The sequence below is a fragment of the Camelus dromedarius genome, chromosome 18 (genome assembly GCF_036321535.1).
Source record: "Camelus dromedarius isolate mCamDro1 chromosome 18, mCamDro1.pat, whole genome shotgun sequence".
Taxonomy (NCBI): Eukaryota; Metazoa; Chordata; class Mammalia; order Artiodactyla; family Camelidae; genus Camelus; species Camelus dromedarius.
The window spans coordinates 25037912-25059637 of record NC_087453.1 but is presented as its reverse complement, the minus strand read 5'-3'; the positions used below and the strand labels follow the sequence as shown (position 1 = coordinate 25059637).

The following is a 21726-nucleotide window of genomic DNA, read 5'->3' as shown; positions in this document are numbered from 1 at the left end:
GAGACTGAGCCTGCCAACTGACACTCCCCTGTGAGAAGCTTCCGGCCTCTCCTTCCAGAACCCCCTGCCCCTCCCCTTCAGAAAGGAAGCCCAAACCCAAAGTTTTACTTTTGATCAGCTGCCAAGAAATCCTTATAAGCCACCTTGCTTTCATTTCAACTCTCCATAGTAAGTTCCCAAAGACCCAAGTAAAAGATGGAAGATGTATATAGGAAAGCCGGGGGCCTTGGAAGAGCTATGGCTGTAACAGCTTTGGCTTCCTGGGCTGGGGAGGGAGTGTGAAGTGGGGCTACTCATCTCTCACCATTTCCCCCATTTTATGCTTCTTCTCCAAAGCACCTTCTCATCTAGGATTCTCAGACATCCTGAGATGTCATTCATCGCCAGTGGGCGCTGAAGCCGTGAGTTCTCCACCCCATCCCAGACACCTCTCCAAACAGGTCCTCATCTCCCTGGCATGGCTCAAGCCTTTCTCATCCTGCACCTACTCGGTGGCATTATCCTCCCTGCAATTCCTCCCCGCCTCTGCCATCCAGAGGGTCTGGTATGGCCTGACACATAGCAGCCTGGTTAGTATTTTTATGTTGGCCAAAGAAATGGTCTCTTTTTGTCTCCCCCTGTCCAGTCTTGCTTGTCAACAGGAGGCTCCTCAAACCCACCCCTCTACCTGTGTCCCGGGGTTCACACTAGCTCCAAACCCTGCTGTTCTCTATCCTCCCTGTTCAAATCCTGCCCTGCCTAGACCTACTCAGCTAACAGCAAGCACTACTCCAGGGCCTTAACACATATTAACTCATTTAACCTTCAGGTCAATAGACAGACACTACTGTTATCCTCATTTTACAGATGAAGAACTGAGACACAAAGAGGTCAACTAGCAAGGGGTGGAGCCTGAGTCTGGAGCCAGACTGTCTGCCTGCCCTCCCCCCACTGCTTTAACCATTCCACCAAGTGGCCTTTCCCACCCTCCAGCTCTTAAACCCTCCCGCCCTAGAACCAGGCCACTTACTTAGTATAGCAATAGGAAGTGTTATTCTGACACCCAATATGGAGTAAAGTAATTGTGCAGAAGTTGGTATAGACAGACCGACGTGTCCTCGGCAGGATCTGAAGACTGTAACCATGTAAGTGTAGTTTCTTGTCCCTTCGCCCATTCACAGGCCCGCAAAGCTTTCGACCCTTCCTGGGGCTCTCCACGCCACGTCACTGTACAGAGGTGTTTGAGACTCTCCCTTATCCAGTGCCTTGAGAGAAGTAAGGAGATGCCACAGATCCATCCAGGCAGTCCCTGGACGCGACCCGGCGCGGCATGGCGCGGTCCAGTCGGCAGTCTGCAGCCTCCACGCGCTTGCTGCACTCTGGCGGCCGGAGCCGTGAGTCTGGGGAACTCGAGCATCGCACCTTCTACGCTCGGTGCGCCCAAGGGCACCAGCGAGTGACCCGAGACGCTGGGGAAAAGGGCGGGAGGCAGGGAGACGCAGCTGAGGAGAAAGGGGGAGGAGACCCAAGAGGGCTGGGGGAGGGAGCCGGGAGAGGACCGCGAGGCGAGAGGGCGGACGTGGGCACCCGCGGTGCGGCGGGGGTTGCTGCTGCGGGGTCGGAGCGCGCGCCTGCGCCGCCGCCCCTGGGGACCCCGGGACGGTGGCTCTCCCAAAGCACAGAGCCCCTTCTTCCGGCAAGTGTGGCGCCAGGTCCCTCGGCGCCGGCCGCCCCCTCCCCGCCTCCTCCCCAGCGCTGCACCTCCTCCGTCCCGCCCCCCGCGCCCAGTAGTGAGCGCCGCAGTGGCCGCAGCCTGCGCCGCCTGGCCGCCTAGGCGCGCTCAGAGAACGGCGCCCGTCGCCAGCCCCGGCTCTTGGGTCCCACTCCGCGGCCGGCCTCGGGGAGCCCCAGTCGCCGGCCCCGTCGGCCCCGTTGTGCTCGAGGGCAGCTGCGCTCCACGTCACAGAAACTGGGGCAGGATCCTGACGGGACCGGCGCGCCAAACTAGAGCCAGAGCCCCGCGACTATGCCCAGTGACCCCCCGCCCTAACAGTCGCTCGTCCTGCGCCCGGGCCCAGCCCCCGACGGCCACGCGTTGAGATGACTTTCCGCGACCTCCTGAGCGTCAGTTTCGAGGGATCCCGCTCGGACAGCAGCGCCAGGAGCTCCAGCGCGGGCGGCGGCGGGGGTGGCGCGGGCGGGTCAGCCGTCTCAGAGGGCCCCGCAGTGGACGGCGTGCGGGGGACCGCGGGCGGCGGCGGCGGCGGCGTGGTGGGCGCGGACAGCGGCGAGGACAACAGGAGCTCCGCGGGGGAGCCGGGGGGCGCCGGCGCTGGCGGCGAGGTGAACGGCACGGCGGCCGTCGGGGGGCTGGTGGTGAGTGCGCAGGGCGTGGGCGTGGGAGTCTTCCTGGCCGCCTTCATCCTCACGGCGGTGGCAGGCAACCTGCTGGTCATCCTCTCCGTGGCCTGCAACCGCCATTTACAGACGGTCACCAACTATTTCATTGTGAATCTGGCCGTGGCCGACCTGCTGCTGAGCACCACGGTGCTCCCCTTCTCAGCCACCATGGAGGTCCTGGGCTTCTGGGCCTTCGGCCGGGCTTTCTGCGACGTGTGGGCCGCCGTGGACGTGCTCTGCTGCACAGCCTCCATCCTCAGCCTCTGCACCATCTCGGTGGACCGGTACGTGGGCGTGCGCCACTCGCTCAAGTACCCCTCCATCATGACCGAGCGGAAGGCGGCCGCCATCCTGGCGCTGCTCTGGGCCATAGCCCTCGTGGTATCCGTGGGGCCGCTGCTGGGCTGGAAGGAGCCGGTGCCCCCGGACGAGCGCTTCTGCGGCATCACGGAGGAGGCGGGCTACGCCGTCTTCTCCTCCCTGTGCTCTTTCTACCTGCCCATGGCTGTCATCGTGGTCATGTACTGCCGCGTGTACGTGGTTGCGCGAAGCACCACGCGCAGCCTGGAGGCTGGTGTCAAGCGCGAGCGGGGCAAGGCCTCGGAGGTGGTGCTGCGCATCCACTGTCGCAGCGCAAGCACCGGCTCGGACGCGGCCCGTGGCAGGAGGCGCAGCGCCAAGGGCCACACCTTCCGCAGCTCACTGTCCGTGCGCCTGCTCAAGTTCTCCCGCGAGAAGAAGGCGGCCAAGACTCTGGCCATCGTCGTGGGAGTCTTTGTGCTCTGCTGGTTCCCCTTTTTCTTCGTCCTGCCACTGGGTGAGTGACCCTTCTCCCATCAGCCTCTTCCCTTCCTCCCTGAGCCTGTGGCTGTCCCTTCCTGACACCGGACTTGGATGGACGTCCCAAGTGGAGGGTGACTTGCCACCTGAGCGAAGGTTTACTTAATAACCTGCCTGGTCTCTTAGGCATGCGCGCATGTGCTGTTTTGCAGGAAGACAACTGAGAGGCTCCTCATGCTTGCAGAATTTGTTTTATGGACTTCTAACTTTCCTGGCCTTCCCACTCTTCACTGCCATTACAAGCTCTTCGCTTGTTTTCTGCTCCCACCTCCTCTAAATATAAAAGGTAACTGGAAATCTGTGCTGGCATCTGCCCGTAGCATGCTGTGAGCAGTGTATGTGCTTGTCCACATATTCCCCTTCCCTGTACCCCCAGATATAAATGCCAACCCCCAGAGGTGGTGCCAGGGTGAGTGGGCCTACCTTCATTCGTGGGCCAGTCAGCTGCACATCAGCAGGCACCGGAAGCCACCTGCTTTCTCCCAGCACCCATTCGGTTTGGAAGCTGGCCTCCCTGGGAGACCCTCCCCAGCTGGTATCTGTGAATGCCCCCTGGGCTCTCACTTCTGAAATCTCCTCTTGGATGTGGGGGGCTGTGTGGGGCTGAGAAGGAAAGGGAAAGGGCATTTTATCAAATGGAAAGTTAATATTGTTCGTCGTCGATTTTTAAATTTACTGAGTCCTTTACCCCTTCCAGAGAACTTTGCTATTTCTTTCACCGGCTTCCCTGTAGTCCTGGGAGGTGGACAGCTGCCCTCAGGGGCTTCTTCCCACTCCTTAAGGCCCCTCCTGGAAGCCTTGGGACTGAGTAGGCACAGGAAGGACAAGGGGAACAGCATCTCTGGGGATGCATTTGCCCGGAGTCACTTCACCCATGGCTGCGACTTCAGTTGGCCGAAACCGGATCTCCCTGTCTTTCCCAGGCCTTGCTCCTTCCACACTCTGCAGCTGAGTCAGGAAAGAGACAATGGCCTCCCTCCTGCTCCCTCCTGCAGGCCCTCTCCACACAGGAGTCAGAGTGACCTTTATGCATTATAAATTCGAGTGTCGCTCTCTTCTAAAACCCCTTAATGCTTTTCTACTGTCCTGGGAACAAAATCCAAACTCTGTACCACAACCTATGATAGGGTGACCGTCAAGTTTGTTATGTCCGGACCAAAATGAGACATTATGAATCTTTACACTGGGACAGCAGGCACAGACCAGGACTGTGACATGTGGTCCCCCTCCTATAAGGAAGGGCCTGAGTGATGGGCCACCTCCCGTCTGACCCCATGGCTTTGCCACCTGCCCCTTGCTCACTGCACGCACAGGCCCTTCTGACCCTCTTCTGGTTTCTTGCCAACGCCAAGCTCATGCCCTTGCACTTGCTCGTCCCTGTGTCTGGCCCGCCCTCCCCAGCTCCTCCGGGCTAACTCCCCATCCTGTAAGTCTCAGCATAAATGTCCCCACTTCAAAGCGGCCTTCCCTCTTCTCTTCCTTCAATTTCAGTATGTATTTTGTATTCTCTCCCTCTGGCACGAAGTTTTTTTCTTTTAGTGGCTCCTTAACTGTCATCACATGTCTATGTTGCTTGATTTGGTGTGTGATTCCCCCCACTGACCCGGCAGCTTTGTGAGGGCAGGGCTGGATCAGCTATGTCATCACCAGTGCCCAGCACGGTGCCTGGCACATGAGGAGCAACAGAGCACAGCCGAGAGGACCACAGCCTCTGGTGCCAGAGCCTGGGTTCAAGTCCCAGCTCCACCCCTTCCTAGCTGTGTAACTTCTGGCAAATCCCTGAGCCTCTCTGCCTCTGTCTCCTCATCTGTAAGATAGGGATGGCAGTGATGGTAGTCATACCCACCTGCAGGGCTGGGGTGAGACCTCAGGGAGATGCTATGTGTGAGTATAATTCTGGTACATGGTGAGTGCAGTCTGAGCTGTTGCTTTTATAGCAGATGCTCCATAAATACATGGTAAGGAATGAAATAAATCACCAACTTGAAAATCAGCCAGCCAGAGGCTGCTGGGGAAGGAGGGGGGACAGGTGGAACAGGAGGTGGCCAATAGGCAGGCAGGAGAAAGTCGGTGTGTCTGCTTCTTTAGAAACCCATGCACCCAGGATCTAGAGCCTACCACCCAGGTTCCTTTCCCACCCACCAACCACAGCTGTGACCTGTTCCAGGGGCCCTCAGCTGCCTCCCTGCCCCCTGGCTCACCCTGGCCCCATGTGAGGAATGATCGAGGTGGGTATAACATGCCACCACCTCCTATTACATTCTTTTAACTTCTTTTAAAAATTTGAGTTACAGAATAATGTCCAGAGAAGGAGAAAATAATATATCACTTGTCCGTCTATCTTTAATCACCCATATTGAACAGATGATAACATTTCGCCATATCGGCCTCAGATTCTTTTCTCCCTCTTTTCAAAGAAATAGAACACAGACACAACGGAGTCCCCTCCTCCTGTCCTTTTGTCATTTTCTCCCTCCCCCCTGAGAGATAAATCCAGTGTTTATCACTCCCACACATCGGTTTATTCTCTTACCACAAACACCTGAATCCATAATAATAAACAGTATTGTTTAGTGTGTCCTTCAGATCTCTACAAATGGCACCACGCCACGCATATCGGTCTTCAGTTTGCCTTTTCCACCCAGCATTTTGTCGTTGAGGTTCGTCCATTCTGGTTCGTTCCAGCAGCAGTGTTCCATTTGCGCGTGTTCCAGGGTGTGTTGATGCAGTCTCCTGCTCAGCTTTTCCAGTTTTTCATGGTTACAGTCAACACCACAAAAGGCTACTGGTTTTTGAGGTTAAGAGCCCGTGTCTCCCTCCTTCAGAAAGTCATCCCTAACCGTCCATGGCCTCTGCCCTTGCGGCAAACGCTGCTCTTTCTCAGTCCCTCCATCGCTGCTGCTCCTCACGCGGCGTGGGAACACGCCGCCCTGCCTCCTCCTTCCTACCAGTCTGTGCTGTGCCCAGCCTCCCAGGGCATCTCACCACGTCCCGGAACCAAGCCCAGGGCCACTGACTGAGTGGAATCTGGCAGTAATGAGCAAGCAGGACAGAGCCACGCAGGGACACGGAGTATTCGGATCTGCCGTGATGGGGCTCAGAGGGCAAGGGCAGCAGCGAGATGGGAGGGCAGAGGCTGTGGTGGATGCAGGAGCGGCCTGAGGGCTGTGCAGGAGGGAGAGGGGACCAGGAGGTCCTGACACACCCTCCCTCCCAGCTCTGGGCCCAGGTCTGGGAGGAGAGAGGCATCTTTGGAGGAATAGGGATCATTCTGAGCAGCAACTTTTTGAGGGGAAATGTGGAATGCAAGGGACTGGCATATTTTGATGGGAGGTACCAGTAGGTGCTTACAGGTGAAAGATGTTGGGAACTTAGATAAGGGGGCCAGGGATGGATACAGTTGCAGAAGCAGGAGTGTGGGGTACAGTCTCCCAGGAAGAGGACAGAGGGACAAAGAGAAGAGAGGGCTGGGGAAGGAGCTTTGGGGAGCACCCACTTCGAAAGAACCAGGAGGCAGAAAAGGGGGCAGCCAGGCAGAGTGGTACCTCCCTCCTCCCAGGCCCTGGTTCCCATGAAGGCACCCAGTAGGGCCACAATCTGGGGGTTGTCGAGCAGACCCAAGGTGCTCCCCAACACCCCCACACACTCCAAGCGGAGGGTGGAGCCCCAGCCACTGCATAGCCAGTGAGCAGCCCCAAAAGCTCAGAGGATACTGAGAGCCTTAGGAAGGGGGCACAGGGACCCAGAGGGACACTGGCACAGGGTCCTGAACCATCAACTATAAACCTGAAATGCCAGTCAAGCCAGAGCTGCAGCAGAGAGGGACACAGATGAGGTGTGCCGAGCCATGGGGCCTCTGGGGCCCAAGGTGCTGGGCAGGAAAGACTGGCACCCAGACTTGGGGCACCTGAAATCCTTCGGGGCCCAGAGAGGGACTGGGGGTCATCCCCCACATCTCTGTTTCTTTGTGAGGAGCACCTGTGGGGTAAGTGGAAGCAGGCACGGTGTCTCCATGAGCCTGAGACACCACATGGCTGCCCTGAGACTCGAGCAGCGAGGCGGGGAGGGCAGCACCAGCTCCTGCAGGGCTCCCTTCCCCTCCCAGGCCCCTCCAGGGGCCACATCTCCCTTGATGTTTTCCTAGCAGCAGTACCTCACTGAGTCTGGCTTTGGCCTGCCTGGCAAGTGTCCCAGTCATGCCCAGAGGTAACCTGTCCACTGAGACCTACACACACACACACACACACACACACAGGACAGCCCCAGCCCTGTCATTCCTAGTGACCACAGGCAGACCCCCAGCTTGCACTCCCAACTCTCTTTTGCTGGGTGGGTCACTGAGCCTCACTGGCCTCTGAGTCAGCCTCCGGAACGTGTGGGTCACACAGAACAGCCTCAGAGGCTCAGAGGCTCAGAGCCCACGGGCCCCTTCCAAATACATATCAAGGTGTGCAGGTGATAGAAGTCCCAGGACAAGGACACTCCAGCCAGGGTTTCAGGCCCCCACTCCCAGCCATCTGTCCTCCGTCCTGTACTATCAGTCTAGGCCCTGTGATAATGCTGCCTCCCTGAACAGCCCTGGGTTTAGCCAGGTGCTTCTTCGTGCTCCCCAAACACTCTGCGTTTAGCTTTGTCACGGTGGACTGTGGTCATCAGCATTCTCACACATGCTGTTATCTGTAAGGGCAGAGGAAACACTACATACGCAGGCATGGAGGAGTGGAGGTATTTGGGGGTGTCCTGTGGTTTGGGGGACCTGAAATGTGGAGTCTATGAGAAGAGGGGTCACAAGATGATGCCAATAACAGGACAATGGATAAATAAATCACGGTGTATTCATTGACTGGACTACTGCCCGACCAGGAAAATTAACAAACTCGATGTCCACAACAATGAGGATGAATTTCACAGACAGTATGCTGGGCAAAATGAACCAGATCTGAAATTAAAAGCATAGGTACCATATGATTCTGTGTATCTGAAGTTCAAAAACAGGCAAAGCAAAGCAATGGTGATAAAAATCAAGACAATGGCGACGTGTGTGAGTGTGTCATGGGGACGGAGGGTATTGCCTAGAAAAGAGGGCCAAGAAACCTTCTGAAGGGCTGAGAACATTCTATGTCCCAGTCTGAGTGGTAGCTACATCGGTGTATACACATGTAACATCATCCGTCTGTGCTTATAAAATGTACACACTGTAAACCTGACTGTCAGTACCTTATGCTTAATGAGAGAGAGAGGGAGAGCGCGCAGGTGACAGTGAGAAAGAGAAAGAAGGAGAAAAGGCGGGAGGAGGCAAGAGGAGGTTGAGGAATTGGTGTCTAGACTGGAAAGCACACTTTGGCAGGCGGGTGTGGAGGGTGCATTCAGCGTGTGCATCCCCAGATGCAGGGAGAGAGGCAGGGCATGCATCGCAGCAGGTCCTCGGTAACGGCGTTACTGTGCCCAAAAGCCCAAAAGCCTAAAGAAGAGGCTGGCATTACATCTTCTATCTGTGCCTTTGTGGCACCTGGCACATGGTTGGTGCTCAGTCAATGTGTGTGTGCAGAGGGAAAGAGTGGCAGAACCCACCGCCTCATCACACCCTGCCACTCCAAGGATCTGGGTGACAAAGCACAGCCCTCGATTGTAGCAGCAGTAGTAGTAGCAGTGGTATCACCGTGGTGAGAACACTTAACATGCGATGTACCCTCTTGACAAATGTTTAAGTGCACAGGATCGGTCACTGTAGGCACGAGGCTGTCCAGAATTTCTTCATCTTGCTTTATGCCCGCTATTAGCAACTCCCCGGTCCTCCCTTCCCCCAGCCCCCAGCCCCCAGCCCCCAGCATTCCACTCATTGATTCTTTGACTTTGACTATTTCAGATACCTCCTAGAAGTGGAATCCTGCAGTCCTTCTATGACTGGCGTATTTCACTTAGCATACCACCCTCTGTGTAAAGCAGGACCCCCTCTCCCTAGTGATGCACTGAGTGTGCCCCACCTCATTTATGTGACCTAAAATTTTTTTAAGCATAACAGCTAACATTAATTTAGTGATTATTATGAACAAGCAATGAACTAGGGTTTTTTTTTTTCTTTTTAAAAAAATCATGGATGGTTTCAAACATATACATAAGTAGGTAGAACAGTGTGATGGCCCCTGGGTACCACCAGCTTCAACTGCTATCAACCCAAGGCTCGGTTCATTCCAGTCCCCACTCACTTTTCACTTGCTTATTATTTTGAAGAAAATCCCAGACACTGTATCAGCTCATCTGTAAATTCTACAGTATGTATTTCTAGAACTTAAAAAAAACCCCACAATCCATTATAACACATAAAAATAATTGATTAATTTAACAAATATCTTAATGTTGAAATGTTGCTGATTGCCTCACACATTTTTAGTTTATTTGTTTGAATCATGGTCCAAAAAAGGCACGTACATTGCATGCAGTTGAATTGCCTCCTCAGTTTCTTTGATTGATGATTCCCCTTCCCCAAATTTTCCTTTTCAACCATTTGGTCAAGAAACCAGATTGTTTGTCTTGAAGGAGTTGCCACCAGTCCGCAGTTTGCATCCCTATGGTACCATTTAATGTGTCCCCCTGTTCCCTGTACTTCCTGTAAACTGGCTTGATCACATTCAAGTTCAGTGCTTAGGGCAAGAATTCCTCCCTTTCGTGATGTTAAGATTGATCAGGGGTTCAGACGTGATCAGCCCCATCTGTCCATGATAAAATGTCCCGTCAGCCTTTCACCTGCTGGTTTTAGCAGCCATTGACCATGGCTGGACCCATTATATCACTTTAAAAAGTGGCGATATCCAAATTCTGTCATTCCTCCTGCATTTGTAGACTAAAAATTCTAAAAACAGTTCGCCACTGGCTATTTGGTCACTTGAAATAACATCTGTATAAAAAAAGCAGAACTGCTCAGTACTCCCTTTTATCAAGAGAAGAGTCAATTTCCTAGCAGTCTTTCCAAAGGGGACCAATAGGGGTTTTTTTAAGTACGTGATGAAGTGATTTTTAAAGCTGTCACACATTACAGACATCGATCATTTTGGGGGGTTGGCCAATGAGTGACCTTTCACGTTGGCTCCTGGGACCTTTGGCACAACCCAGAGTCTTGAGTTTTCTGGTCTCATGAGATGTTTCAGGCTCAGCTTGTACTTTTTGTTGCCCTGGACTGTTTCTCTAAAGTGGTCTCTTTTAGTGGAAAATGAAAATTTAAAGACCACAATCTGAGCTCTTGGCTGTGCATTGATACTAAGTTGGCCACTGACTCATGGACAGAGCTAGGAAAAAAATTGGGTGGGGGGGTGGCGGGGCGTAAAAGAAAAATATGCCACTGATGGGGTGGACTTCTGTTGTCAGACGAGCACAGATCCTTCCTCCCCTGAGGGTCTTGACCTCGGCCCAAGTCCTGCTCAGATGTTTGTCATAAACATCTAATGAACTGTTGATTGCTCTGCCTCATTCATTAAAGTCCAGGATACTGGGGTCACATGCTTTCGCCCCCACTCTCATCTCTGCCTTAGTCATTGGTGTGGCTCCACTGTCCTGAGGCTGACCCATGCTGACCCTGACTTCCCCCTCCACCCTTCCTCCCAGGGTCATGCCGTGGCCCATGTGCCCACCTTCATCTATGTCCTCCCAAATCCTCAGTGAATCTCTGCCACCCAAGTCCATCTACTCCTTGGTTCCAATCATACCTGCTCACTGACCCCAACCTTGACTAAGCCTTCTCATCCCTGCCCCTCCCTTTGTCTTCTGGTCAGTTAGGCCTCCCTCCCCAACTAGTGCCATAATCCACCACTTTACCCTCTCTTGCCGTCTTTAACTGCCTCGCCTCCACCTACTTCTGTGAACCCCAACCCCTGAATCTGGCTGTTCCTCCATGTGGTTCACAGTGTGTGCTGCTAAATGTATAAAACTTGGTGTGGAGTAGGGGCTAATTTATGGTATCTGCCCATTTCCATGATGCCACTATTCCCACCACGGTCAGTTTCAGGCTACCAAAGAGACGTCAGCTGGCTTGCAGAGTTCCTGAAAATTTAACAATCAGGTCTTGTGAACCAATGCAAACTGGTGTCTAGATGAGCACTTGCTAAAATAAAAAAATCACCCTTTCCATAGCCAGGCCTCCTCCTTGGGGCAGCCCCCATGTGCCGGAAGTCCTGCAGCTTCCCTGTCGGCTCAGATCTCTCTCAACTCTCTTTCCTTCCTAAGGGGTTTTACTCTGTCAGTGACTGCTCGGCCCTCCTTATCTCCACCTCTCCTCTGCCCACTCACACAGCACAGAGGTGTGTCCACAATGCCTCTTAAAAATGATTCACCCTCAGCCTGTAGCCCCTTCACCCTCACTCTGTTCCCATCTTCTCACTGTAATCTTTCCTCCTTTCCACCTTCTTGTAAGAATATCTCTTGCTACTTAGGTCTTTAAAAAATATTCTGGTGTTAATCTTAAGCCTAGATGTCAGAGCTGGGTTTGGAACCTAAGCACTCTGGCTCTAAAGTCCTTGTTACTTCCTGCCTGGGTCAGGGGTCAGAGGTCAGAGGTCAGGCTGGAGCCAGGGTTAAAGGTCAGTTTTAAGCTTCAAATCTCACTAAATGCTTTGGTGCCTGCACACCTTCACCAGGCTCCGTTCCAGGCTCCCTTCTGCCCCAGGTCCTGGCCATGAGGGCCCTGAGCAGTGCCACGGGACAGGACCAGGTCCTGCATGGTTTGATCTTCTCATAGACCCCCAGAGCCCTTGAGCCCCCTCCTCATAGGAAAGTCTCTGAGTTCCTGAGTCCATCTCTGACCCCAGCTGAGCCCTGCCTCATCCTGCTTTGTGAGCTGTGTGCCCACTAAAAAGGGGTTCCTTGAATGCTGGAGATTTGCCTGCCCTCACTCTGCAGGTGGTGACCCCACAGAACATTAGCCTGGCTTCCTAGTGGGCAGTGCCCCAGCAGCTCAGTGCTTGGACTCCTGGACAGAGTGAGCCCTGTCTGGCCACCTTCTCACCTCTGGTAAAAGCACTGATCTGCCCAGACTCAGGAGCCATTTGTCAGTGTGGCTACAGAGCTGAGGGGTTCATGCTAAGATCAGAGTCTTATTCAGCTGAGCACAAGGGCCACTTGGCAGGGACTTCGGTCTTGGGCACTCAGAACTTGGGGTGAGGCCACTTCAAGGCCGCAGATCAGGAAGTAAATGAATTAAGAAGTGACAAGAGCGGAAAGAAAGGAGAGAGAGGGAAGGTGGAAAGAAAGAAGGGAGAAGAGGAGAAAGAGCTGAGGGGGAAATAGGGGTGCACATGTAGGACACTGGACAGGTCAGTGACTCACCTCCCTACCTTGGGCCCCACCAGGCAGCCTCTGTGGCTATGGGAACTGCCCCTCCCCACCGATCCCAACAGCTATGGAAGGTGTCCAGGGCCAGGCAAGTAGTTCTAGGTCAGCCCCACAGAGGTCAAGGATCCTAAGGCAAACATGGAGGCACCAAAGGACTTCTGATCTGCAACTTACCCATCTTGAGCCCAAGGACCCACCAGTTTCCTCTCTGCATGGGAACTTGGCAATGCAGGGAATTCAAGAGATCTGGTTTGGCACAGCTAGCCCCACAGGACCTTCAACTGATCCCTCCATGTCTTCACAATCCATCTAAGACCTGCACCCTATTCAGGTCAACTCTTCCTGACAGCCTTCCATGATTATTTCTGCCTCAAAATGGGCCTTATCTCTTACATTCTCTCCCTCCCCCTTCCTGTTTCAGCAATCCTAACTTCTTGGTGGCCCTCCAACTTGTCAGGTACCCTGCAGCCCCAGGGCCTTTGCACACGCCCCTTCCTCTGTCTGGAGTTCTCTTTCTTCAGATAGATGCATGACTCACTTCCTCACAGGGTATTCAGGTCTCAGCTCAAATGTGCCTTATTAGAGAGACTCATCTGACCCTTTAGAATATAGCAAAGAGGTCCTCTGCTTCCCAGCCTCTCTTGGGGAAAGTGCTGTTGAGTTCCAGAGTCAGAGGCACTGAGTGAGTGGCTGGAAGAACTGGGAGAGAGAAAGACGGTCTAGGGCTAGGAATTCCTTCTCTCTGAGCCCTGCTGGCTGGAAGAGACCTGAATACCCAAGAGAACATGGCATTTTAACCCCTCTGTTTCTTTCTGGCTAGAGAAAGTAGCTGCCTGTGGGTGGAAAAATCACTGGTGATGGAGGGAGTGGGAAAGGAGAAAGGCTGGGGTGCAGCCTGATATTTCAAGGTTGGCTGCAAGCTATGAGCAGGACTGCCTGTGAATTCTGATATTCTGCCAAGAACAAGCTCCCTCTGGTAAGGGCAGAAGAGGGCTCTTGATCACAGCGTCCACCCCTTGGCTTCCACACTGTCACTCCTCAGCGAGGCTTGGCCAGATTGGCCAGCTGCAGCCCCACCCAGCATCTCAGCGGCACCTCCTGGGCCAGGACACTGCCGTTCCTTAGGAGAGGGGAGTGGCCTGTGACCAGGCTGCGAACACTCCCCCTAACCTCACAGGCTGCCTTTAGTTTCCCCACCAGTGTTTAGGCCAGCCTGGCCTAGCCAGCATGCCATAGCGAGGGGTTACCTGCTGACAGAGGAGAAGTCCTTCCTCTGCTGACCAGTGATGTTCGCCATCCCTGGACGCTGTGTTTATGTATAAAAGTCTGTCCTTAGCCTGACCAGCGTGGAGCCTGGTAGGTCCTGAACACTCAGAAAGCAAGCGTGGGCTCCCATTTCCTTCCTCCTCACTTGGGAGGCTACCCACACCCACCCAGACACGTATTCCCTCACTCAGCAGACGTTTTACAGCCCCTGCGCTGGCTCAGGCGCTTGTGTTCGAGGCTGGGATGAAAAGAATCATTAACCCCATCCCTGCCCCCAAGAAACCTAGAGCCTAGGAGAGTAGATAGAGCAGTAACAAATTGTATTTGTTAAAATGCAAGCAGGGGTCAAAGGGCACCTAACTTAGGCTTGGTGGGGGCGGACACCTGACCTGGGCTGGAGGGAGAGGTGGGAGGAAGCACTTGGGAGAAGTTGGGGCCAAGCAGGAAGGCGGAAGGAGCCCAGCCCCTGGGGGAAGACATGCTTGTGGCTGCGTGTGGCCAAATTTGGAGGGAGATAAGCTGAAGACAGCACGGGGTCCTAAAAAGACTGGAATGCCACACGAGAAAATTTGGGTTTATTCCTCGGAGCCATTAGACGCCACTAACGGCTTTCAGAGGGGAAAGGAGAGAAACCATTCTTTTCGGTAACTCTCTGGCAGCTGTGTGCAGAGTAGAGAGGACAAGGGACCCCTTGGCGAGCTTTTACAGCCTTGTAAACAAAATGAGGTGCCAGACTAAGCAAAGGTTTCAGGAAGCAGGTGAAGGGAGGGACCCTGCTGGGGAGAAAATGGAATGCACTAGACGTGGTGACCAGTTGGACATATAGATTAGAAAAGAGAGACTCACTCAGCAAACTGAGGACCTACTGTGTGTTCAGGGTGCTCATGAGGTCTTCTGGGCAGTGGAAGTGCAGCACCAAGTGAAACAGACGCTAGTCCTGCCCCATGGACTCCGACTGCAGGGAGAAAGATGCTAGACAAAATGAAGAATAACTTGGCTAGTGCAGGAGAAGGTGACAAGGGCCAAGGATAGAGTCCCCCCAGTTGAGGGGGGTGGGGAGTATGGGGTGGTGAACATTGCAGTTTTTTTTATTGACGTACAGTGATGGATTTACAGGATGATCCTGTACAAAAGCACACAGACAAGACTGGAGCCTGCTGTGGCCAGAAGGCAAGGAGAAGTCAGTGTGGCCACGTGGCTGATGCACATGAAGACAGAAGAGAATCGGGACTCACAAGAGAAGGGAGAACAACGGGGTGGTGCTGGGTGCCCGGATGGTGGGAGGCTGAGGGAGGGTGTCCTGTGAGCGGCTCTGTTTCTGGTGACAACTGCCAAGATGAGTTAGCACAGCTGAACTTTACGCTGCAAGAAAGGCTGCAGACAAAGTGGGGAGTTGGGGGGGGGCAACTTGGGGCAGAGGAGGGGGCTGCCAGGTACTGGGAGGCAGGGGCCTTGTCTCAGAGCCCCACGTCCCCACTGAGGCTTTCCTGTAGTTGGGCTCCAAGGACTGGCAGAGGCATGTGCCAGGCAGCTGGAGAGGAATGAGAAGGCAAGATAGGCGAAACAGATGGCCAACCTGAAAAGCCGTAACTCAGAGGAGCTGGAGGAGGAGAGAGTTGGGAGTTGCTGAGAAGGGGCTTGTCTACTGATGCCCCTACAGCAGGGCAGTGTTGCAGGGATAATGCCTGCGAGCATCCTCAAGGGTTACAGTGTTGCAGGAGAAATGGGGGCCCGAGGATGGTCCCTGGGACGCACCCTGCCAAGTGAGGGTCCCTAGCTTCATGCAGGAAAGAATTCAAGAAGGAGCCAGAGTAAAGTGAAAGCAAGTTTAGTCAGGAAGATACACACTCCATGGACAGAGTGTGGGCTGCCTCAGAAGGCAAGAGCCGTGGCCCCAGGAGATGGGATCGTCTTGGAAAGTGAGAGCGGCCTAGGAGATACACATCCCATTGGCAGATACACGTCTCAAAAGGCAGAGGCCCTGGGGTGCGAGGGTGTTTCATTTTTTTACGGGCTGGGTAATTTCATATGCTAACAAGTGGGAGGATTATTCCAACTATTTGGGGTAAGGGGCAGGGATTTTCTGGAATTGGGTCCCTGCCTGCTCTTGGGCCTTCTATGGTCAGCCTCGGGGCTGTCATGGCACCTGTGGGTGTGTCATTTAGCAGGCTAATACATTACAATGAGCACATAATGAGGCTTAAGGGAAGTCAAATCCTCCGCCATTTTGAGCCTAGTTGGTTCTAACCAGTTTATGTCCTCTCCTCAATTGCTGTGTCATTCTTTTAATGGTTGTGCCCTGCTCCTTTCCCTCCTGTCTCATTAAGGCAGTTACCCACCTCATCCGTGGCAAAGGAGAGGGAAGTGCCCACCATCTCCCCACCCCTAACCCAGAAATCCTTGAAAGAGGCTGTGGGCAGTTGAGAGAATGTTGGGACAGGCAGGCAGGCAGCAAAGAGTAAGGTGGGGTGCAAGGAAGTGGAGGAGGCAGACTGCAGCACTCTGGGTGGAGGTAGGTGTGAGGCTCAGAACTGCTGTATGTGAAGGGAACACAGTAAAAGTCTCCTGGGAACGGCTGCCTCTGGAAGCTGGAGCCCAAGACACAGACGTCTGTATTTTCCAGGCAAGATGTCTGTGTACAGAAGGCAGAGAGCAAATGAAACAAAATTGTGGCAGATGCTGTTGGTGACCCCCCCATCTCCCCACACCCCCCCCATCTCCCCACACAGCCCCCTCCAACAAGTCACCCTCCACCACAGCAGCTGCCTGGATTTCTTTGCTTGAGGCTTTCTCTAACCAGCAAAATCCTCATTGTCCATCCATACAGCAGGCAGAAATTGTAGAAAATTAACACCCTGAGGGAGCAGCTGACTGACAGGAATGGGTGTATAGATACCCCGCCTCCCTCACCCCACTGTTGAGATAACTCTGAGGTTCCTGTTCCCCACGGTCTCCCAGAGCTCCTAGTGCGATTGCACCCCAGTTGCCCACAGCAGTGACTAACTTGTTAACTAACTCTCCTTTTCTTGGCTTCCTTCTCTTCCCTCTCTTCATCACATTTTACTACTGATATTTCATTTACATTCCAAATTAACAACTTGCATTTGAATCTTTGTCTCAAGGGTCTACTTCTGGGAAAGCCCAAAGTAAGACAGAACCTCAGCAGAACACAGTAGGAAAAACTTCGGGCTGAAAGGCTGAATTTGAATCCCAGCTCCTTTATGTGTAAGAAATTCTCAGCTGGCAGCAGGCTTCCGTATAGGTTGGTTGAGCATAAGTTAAAATATTAATGTTTACAACAAGACCCAGGGCAAACTACGATATGCCACGTTGCCCACCAATCTGAATCAAAACCACGCTGATAACAATGCCCTTTGGCCGGCTTCAGGCTCGCTGCTGAAAGCATAGTCCACTGATTTGTCATCCTGGGCTAAATATAAAAGAATTGTGGCCTGAGTCAGGAAGTTATTTTCAGCACTCTGTCTTACTTTGCAGCCATTGAGGGATGCTGTTCGGAAGGCTGCCTTCCTGGAGGCTGAGGTCAACCTGGTGTCCCCCACATTCAAGGGACAACTGCCCAACACTTCTCCCAAGGGAAATTGTCTCCGTAAGATACTCTGATGCCCCAGCCTCCCCTAAACCCACCAGGTCTTGGCTTCTGTTTCTGGCCACTGTTCAGAGCTGGGAACACAGTGCCTACCCAGGGCTAAGGTCTCCTTTCCCAAAAGCCAGAGAAATAGGTGGTGGTGGGGAGGTGAACAGACTCCAGTATTTATTACAAACTTGCTGAGTCCTATACCCTGAAACTTATAAATCATCACAAAATCCCTTCCAGAGAAATACTGTTGTCTGTATTTCACAGACAAGGAAAGTGAGACTTAGACGGCCAAATAACTTGCTCAGGGCTGGGTGACCAAGATTTGAAAAGCCTGTGCCATGCAATGCTGCCTGACACCCCTCTTCCTCCACAGCATTACTTAGTACCAGGAATTCCCACCAGATGGGAGATGGGTAATATGCAAGGGCCCCCAGGTCAAAGATGGGGTGTGGTGCCTCTGCTCCCCAGTAGGGGACCCTGCTCTTATTTCTTTGGGGACAAAAAAGAGAGTAAGCAAGTCCCATGATTTGTCAAGGACCACTCCCCCTGGTCTGCTTAGCCTGGCTGACACCTGCAACTTTTGCCAGGGATGGGACATGCCTGCCCCCTACACCTGACCCCTGCTGCTGCTGAGAGTGAGGGTGAGAGAGTGGCCTTTGCTTCCTGGATGATGCCTTTGTGTTGAGTGCCTTTTGGAGACATGACTCCTTCAGGGCCATCATGGGGAAGCTGGAGGAGAGGTTTGTGGGAAGGAGGGTCTTCATGACACAGCTCAGACCCCAGTGCCCCCACCCCTCCTGCCTGGCACTCTGCCTCCTTGCAAAGCCATCCCAGAAGCCTTCCCTGACCACTTCCCACTTCCACTGGGACAGCCCCACTGTTCTGCATTCAAACAGCCCATGGGCATTGTGTTTATTGAGGCTCAATTCTAAGCTCCCTTGCCTGCTTAAAAATATTCATGACTCCTAACTACCCATAAAAGCCAAACTTCCCAGCATTTAAGGCCCTTGAACATCTGTCCCAAATGAAGTTTTCTGAGCATATCCTTCGGGCCCCAAACTTTTATCCTCTTGCCCACCTGTCCCTTCCATTCCTGATACCCTGATACCTTCCTCATCCTGCCTGGCTCTTGTCCATCCTCTGAGACCCCTGGAAGCCCCCTACCCCAACATCACCATCACCATCACCATCACCATCACCCTGCCCTCATTCCCATGATATTTGGTCCACATTGCTACCGAGGGAGCAGGGCCATGTTTGATGTGAGCCCAGCACAGTGCCTGGCATGGGGCAAGCCTTGGTCAACATTACACTCAGGAGTTCTTACCTTCTGTGTGCTAGGGACTACCCGGGCGTCCGGTGAAGCCCTTGTGGAGCCCTTCTCAGTCACTCTTTCAAATGCATAAAATAAAATACAAAAGATTGCACATGAAACCAATTTCATTGAAAACTTTGTCCAAATATTTTAAGTGAAATTTGGGATTTAGAAATAAATGTGCTTCCACGTGAAGGCATTAAATCACAAGATCTAGCGGTGCGTTCTAATGACTGACATTTCCAGATAGCGAGGAGCAGAGACAGTGTTTCCAAACATCTGCAACCACTGAATGTGGTAGGAAAATCTCTTTGGCAGCTGCTACTATTAAGTTGAGCCATGTGAAACTGCCAATATTGTACCAGTTTTGAGCTACAAAACAGTGATTTCATATGGTTTGTGTCTAATTCTGCTCTGTTGCTTCCATTGGAGGGAAATGCTCAGTTTCAGATAAATGTGAGTAAAACTGAAGGTGACTGTTTTTCCTCATCCAAGTTCATGGACACCCTCAAATTATGTGCGGGACTTCTGGAGGAGAGAGATCTTGAGGGCCGCTAGGTGATAACTGGCCAGGGCCCGTGAAAGGGGTGGGGGTGGGGGTAGCGTGGGGAGGGTGGCCCCTCTGCACCAAGGGCTGCCCGTGCCCCCTGTCCCTGAGCATCTAATCAGCCGGCGTCTCTGCTCCCCGCAGGCTCCCTGTTCCCGCAGCTGAAGCCCTCGGAGGGCGTCTTCAAGGTTATCTTCTGGCTGGGCTACTTCAACAGCTGCGTGAATCCGCTCATCTACCCCTGCTCCAGCCGCGAGTTCAAGCGCGCCTTCCTCCGCCTCCTGCGCTGCCAGTGCCGCCCCCGCCGGCGCCGCCGCCCCCTCTGGCGCGACCCCGGCCGCCACTGGCGGGCCTGGAACGGCGGCCCACGCCCCGCCTGCGCCCCTGGCCCGGGCGCCCCGCTGCCCTGCGCCCCGCTGGCCCTCACCGCGCCCTCGGCCCCCAGCTCCCCGGGCACCCCTGAGGTGCAGGCCCCCGTCGTCGGCCGTCGAAAGCCGCCCCGTGCCTTTCGCGAGTGGCGACTGCTCGGGCCATTCCGGAGACCCACCACCCAGCTGCGCGCCAAGGTCTCCAGCCTGTCGCACAAGATCCGCGCCGGGAGCGCGCCCCGCGCAGAGGCCACGTGCGCCCTGCCCTCGGAGGTGGAGACTGTGTCCCTAGGCGTCCCCCACGACGTGGCCCAGGGCGCCACCTGCCAGGCCTATAAATTGGCCGACTACAGCCATCTCCAGGAAACTGATATTTAAGGACCCTGGGGAGTATGTCAGCGGTGGGAGGAACGGTATGGAGAGGGAGGCTGGCTTTGTTCAAGAGGCCGGTGAAAATCGGGGACCCAGAAACTGATCAGGAAATCTGCTCTCCTGCATCCCTGAGGAACTGAGGTGGGGGTGGGGCCCTTAAAGGGTGAAAAGTGATGGAACCCCCCACCCCCACCCCGACTGGACACAAATACCCCCAGTTCCCTTTCCAGGTAGGGGCTGCGGGCTCCTTGGGGCCATTTGCTTCCAATCTCTGTTTGAGAAACACTGCCCTGTCCATGCCCTGAACCCAGGGTAGATGGCCCCAAGTATGGTCAGGCAGCCCTGTCCCTCCTCTTGGGGAGGGAAGGACACAGAGGCCCTGCCTGGCTGCCCACAATGCCTCCCCTAGGGGAAAACTCAGTGGGGCCAGCGCTTCTCAACGGACACAATTTCTCCTTACTGCCGACTGGAAGAATCCAGTGGACCTGCCACTGCCACCCATAAGCTTTGGTGGCAGATTGGGTTACCGCGCTAGAAGCCTGTTGTATTAACCAGTGGGCCCACTCCCCTCTGTTGAGGCTCCTCCCTGCATACCTGGCCCTGCCCCCATTATGTCTTCCCAGGGGCCTTACTGTTTACACTCTGTATATAGTTCGTTGTGCCTGTGCCCACCATTTCTCCCTGGGATCCAGAGCCATCAAATGGGGAGAGCTTTGTCATTTTTAGACATATTTATTGGTCAGAGAACTTCTATTTTGTCCAAACGGTGCAAACTGTCCCTCTTTAGCATACAAACCATAAAGAACTACATTTTTTCCCTAAAATCCTTCAAGTACTAAAGACCACAACAGAATAGATTGGGTCTGTGTTCACCTTTCTAGTTTCAATCTAACTGTCTCTTTAACTGATGGCTGCTGTCCTTTGGGACTTTTAGCATAACCAAAGGACTCAGGTTGGCTTTTAAAATTCATACAACCAGTCTTGGCAACCAAACAGTAATCATAAGTACAAATTTTCCCTTTGCCAGTCTCCCCAGATGAACCTGTGTTGCTCTGAGGGCCTCAGTGAGGACGGTGGCCATCAGTTAAATAGGTGAAACATTACATGAAAAATATACGAGCCCAAGTAGACAGGAGTGCATGGTGAGTAAGAGATATCTACCTAGAAAGAATGCTTGTTAGTTTTGGGTAAAATGTCCAACACTTGTCATATTCCCAAGAGACTGTAGGTAGTTCAGTCCTCAGCTGGATAATATCAACCACATCCATCCATCCATCCATCCAAGTAAGGGTCACTGAGGATTAAACACTGGGCTCACAGGCAGATTCAACAGCAGGGGAGGGTCTCTGAGCAGGGCAAACTTTGGTTCCCACCTGCCAGGGCAACTGAGCCCGCAGGAGGTCAAGAGTGGGGACAAGGGAGCAGGGTGGGGAGGGAGCTGTCAGCAGAAGGATTGGGTCGGGGGACCTCCCTGTCGTGGATAATAGTTGGCGTGGAGGCGGGCAGGGTCAGCAGCTTGCCCAGTACTTTTTCTAGGCTCGATGATCAGTCAGCAAAATCTATCTGATGTTCAAGCCTCAGCTCCTGACTCCTGCCTACAGGGCCCTCTGCACACAGCTGCCTTCTCCCGTGCCCTCCACACCAGACCGAGCCTTCAGACGGTGGGGGTGCTACACAGCCCCCAGAGAGGCTGTGCCACAGCAAGTGCATCCAGCAACCC

General features: G+C 53.8%; 1 protein-coding gene across 1 annotated transcript; it reads left to right on the top strand.

Annotated features, from left to right (window-relative positions):
- Positions 1-1876: 1876 nt before the first annotated feature.
- On the top strand, positions 1877-20841 carry ADRA1D (adrenoceptor alpha 1D). The gene is made up of 2 exons (XM_031434199.2): positions 1877-3196; positions 19411-20841. Exons 1-2 carry the CDS (start codon positions 2080-2082, stop codon positions 20010-20012), a joined length of 1719 nt encoding a protein of 572 aa, XP_031290059.2. The 5' UTR covers positions 1877-2079; the 3' UTR covers positions 20013-20841.
- The last annotated feature ends 885 nt before the right edge of the window (positions 20842-21726 follow it).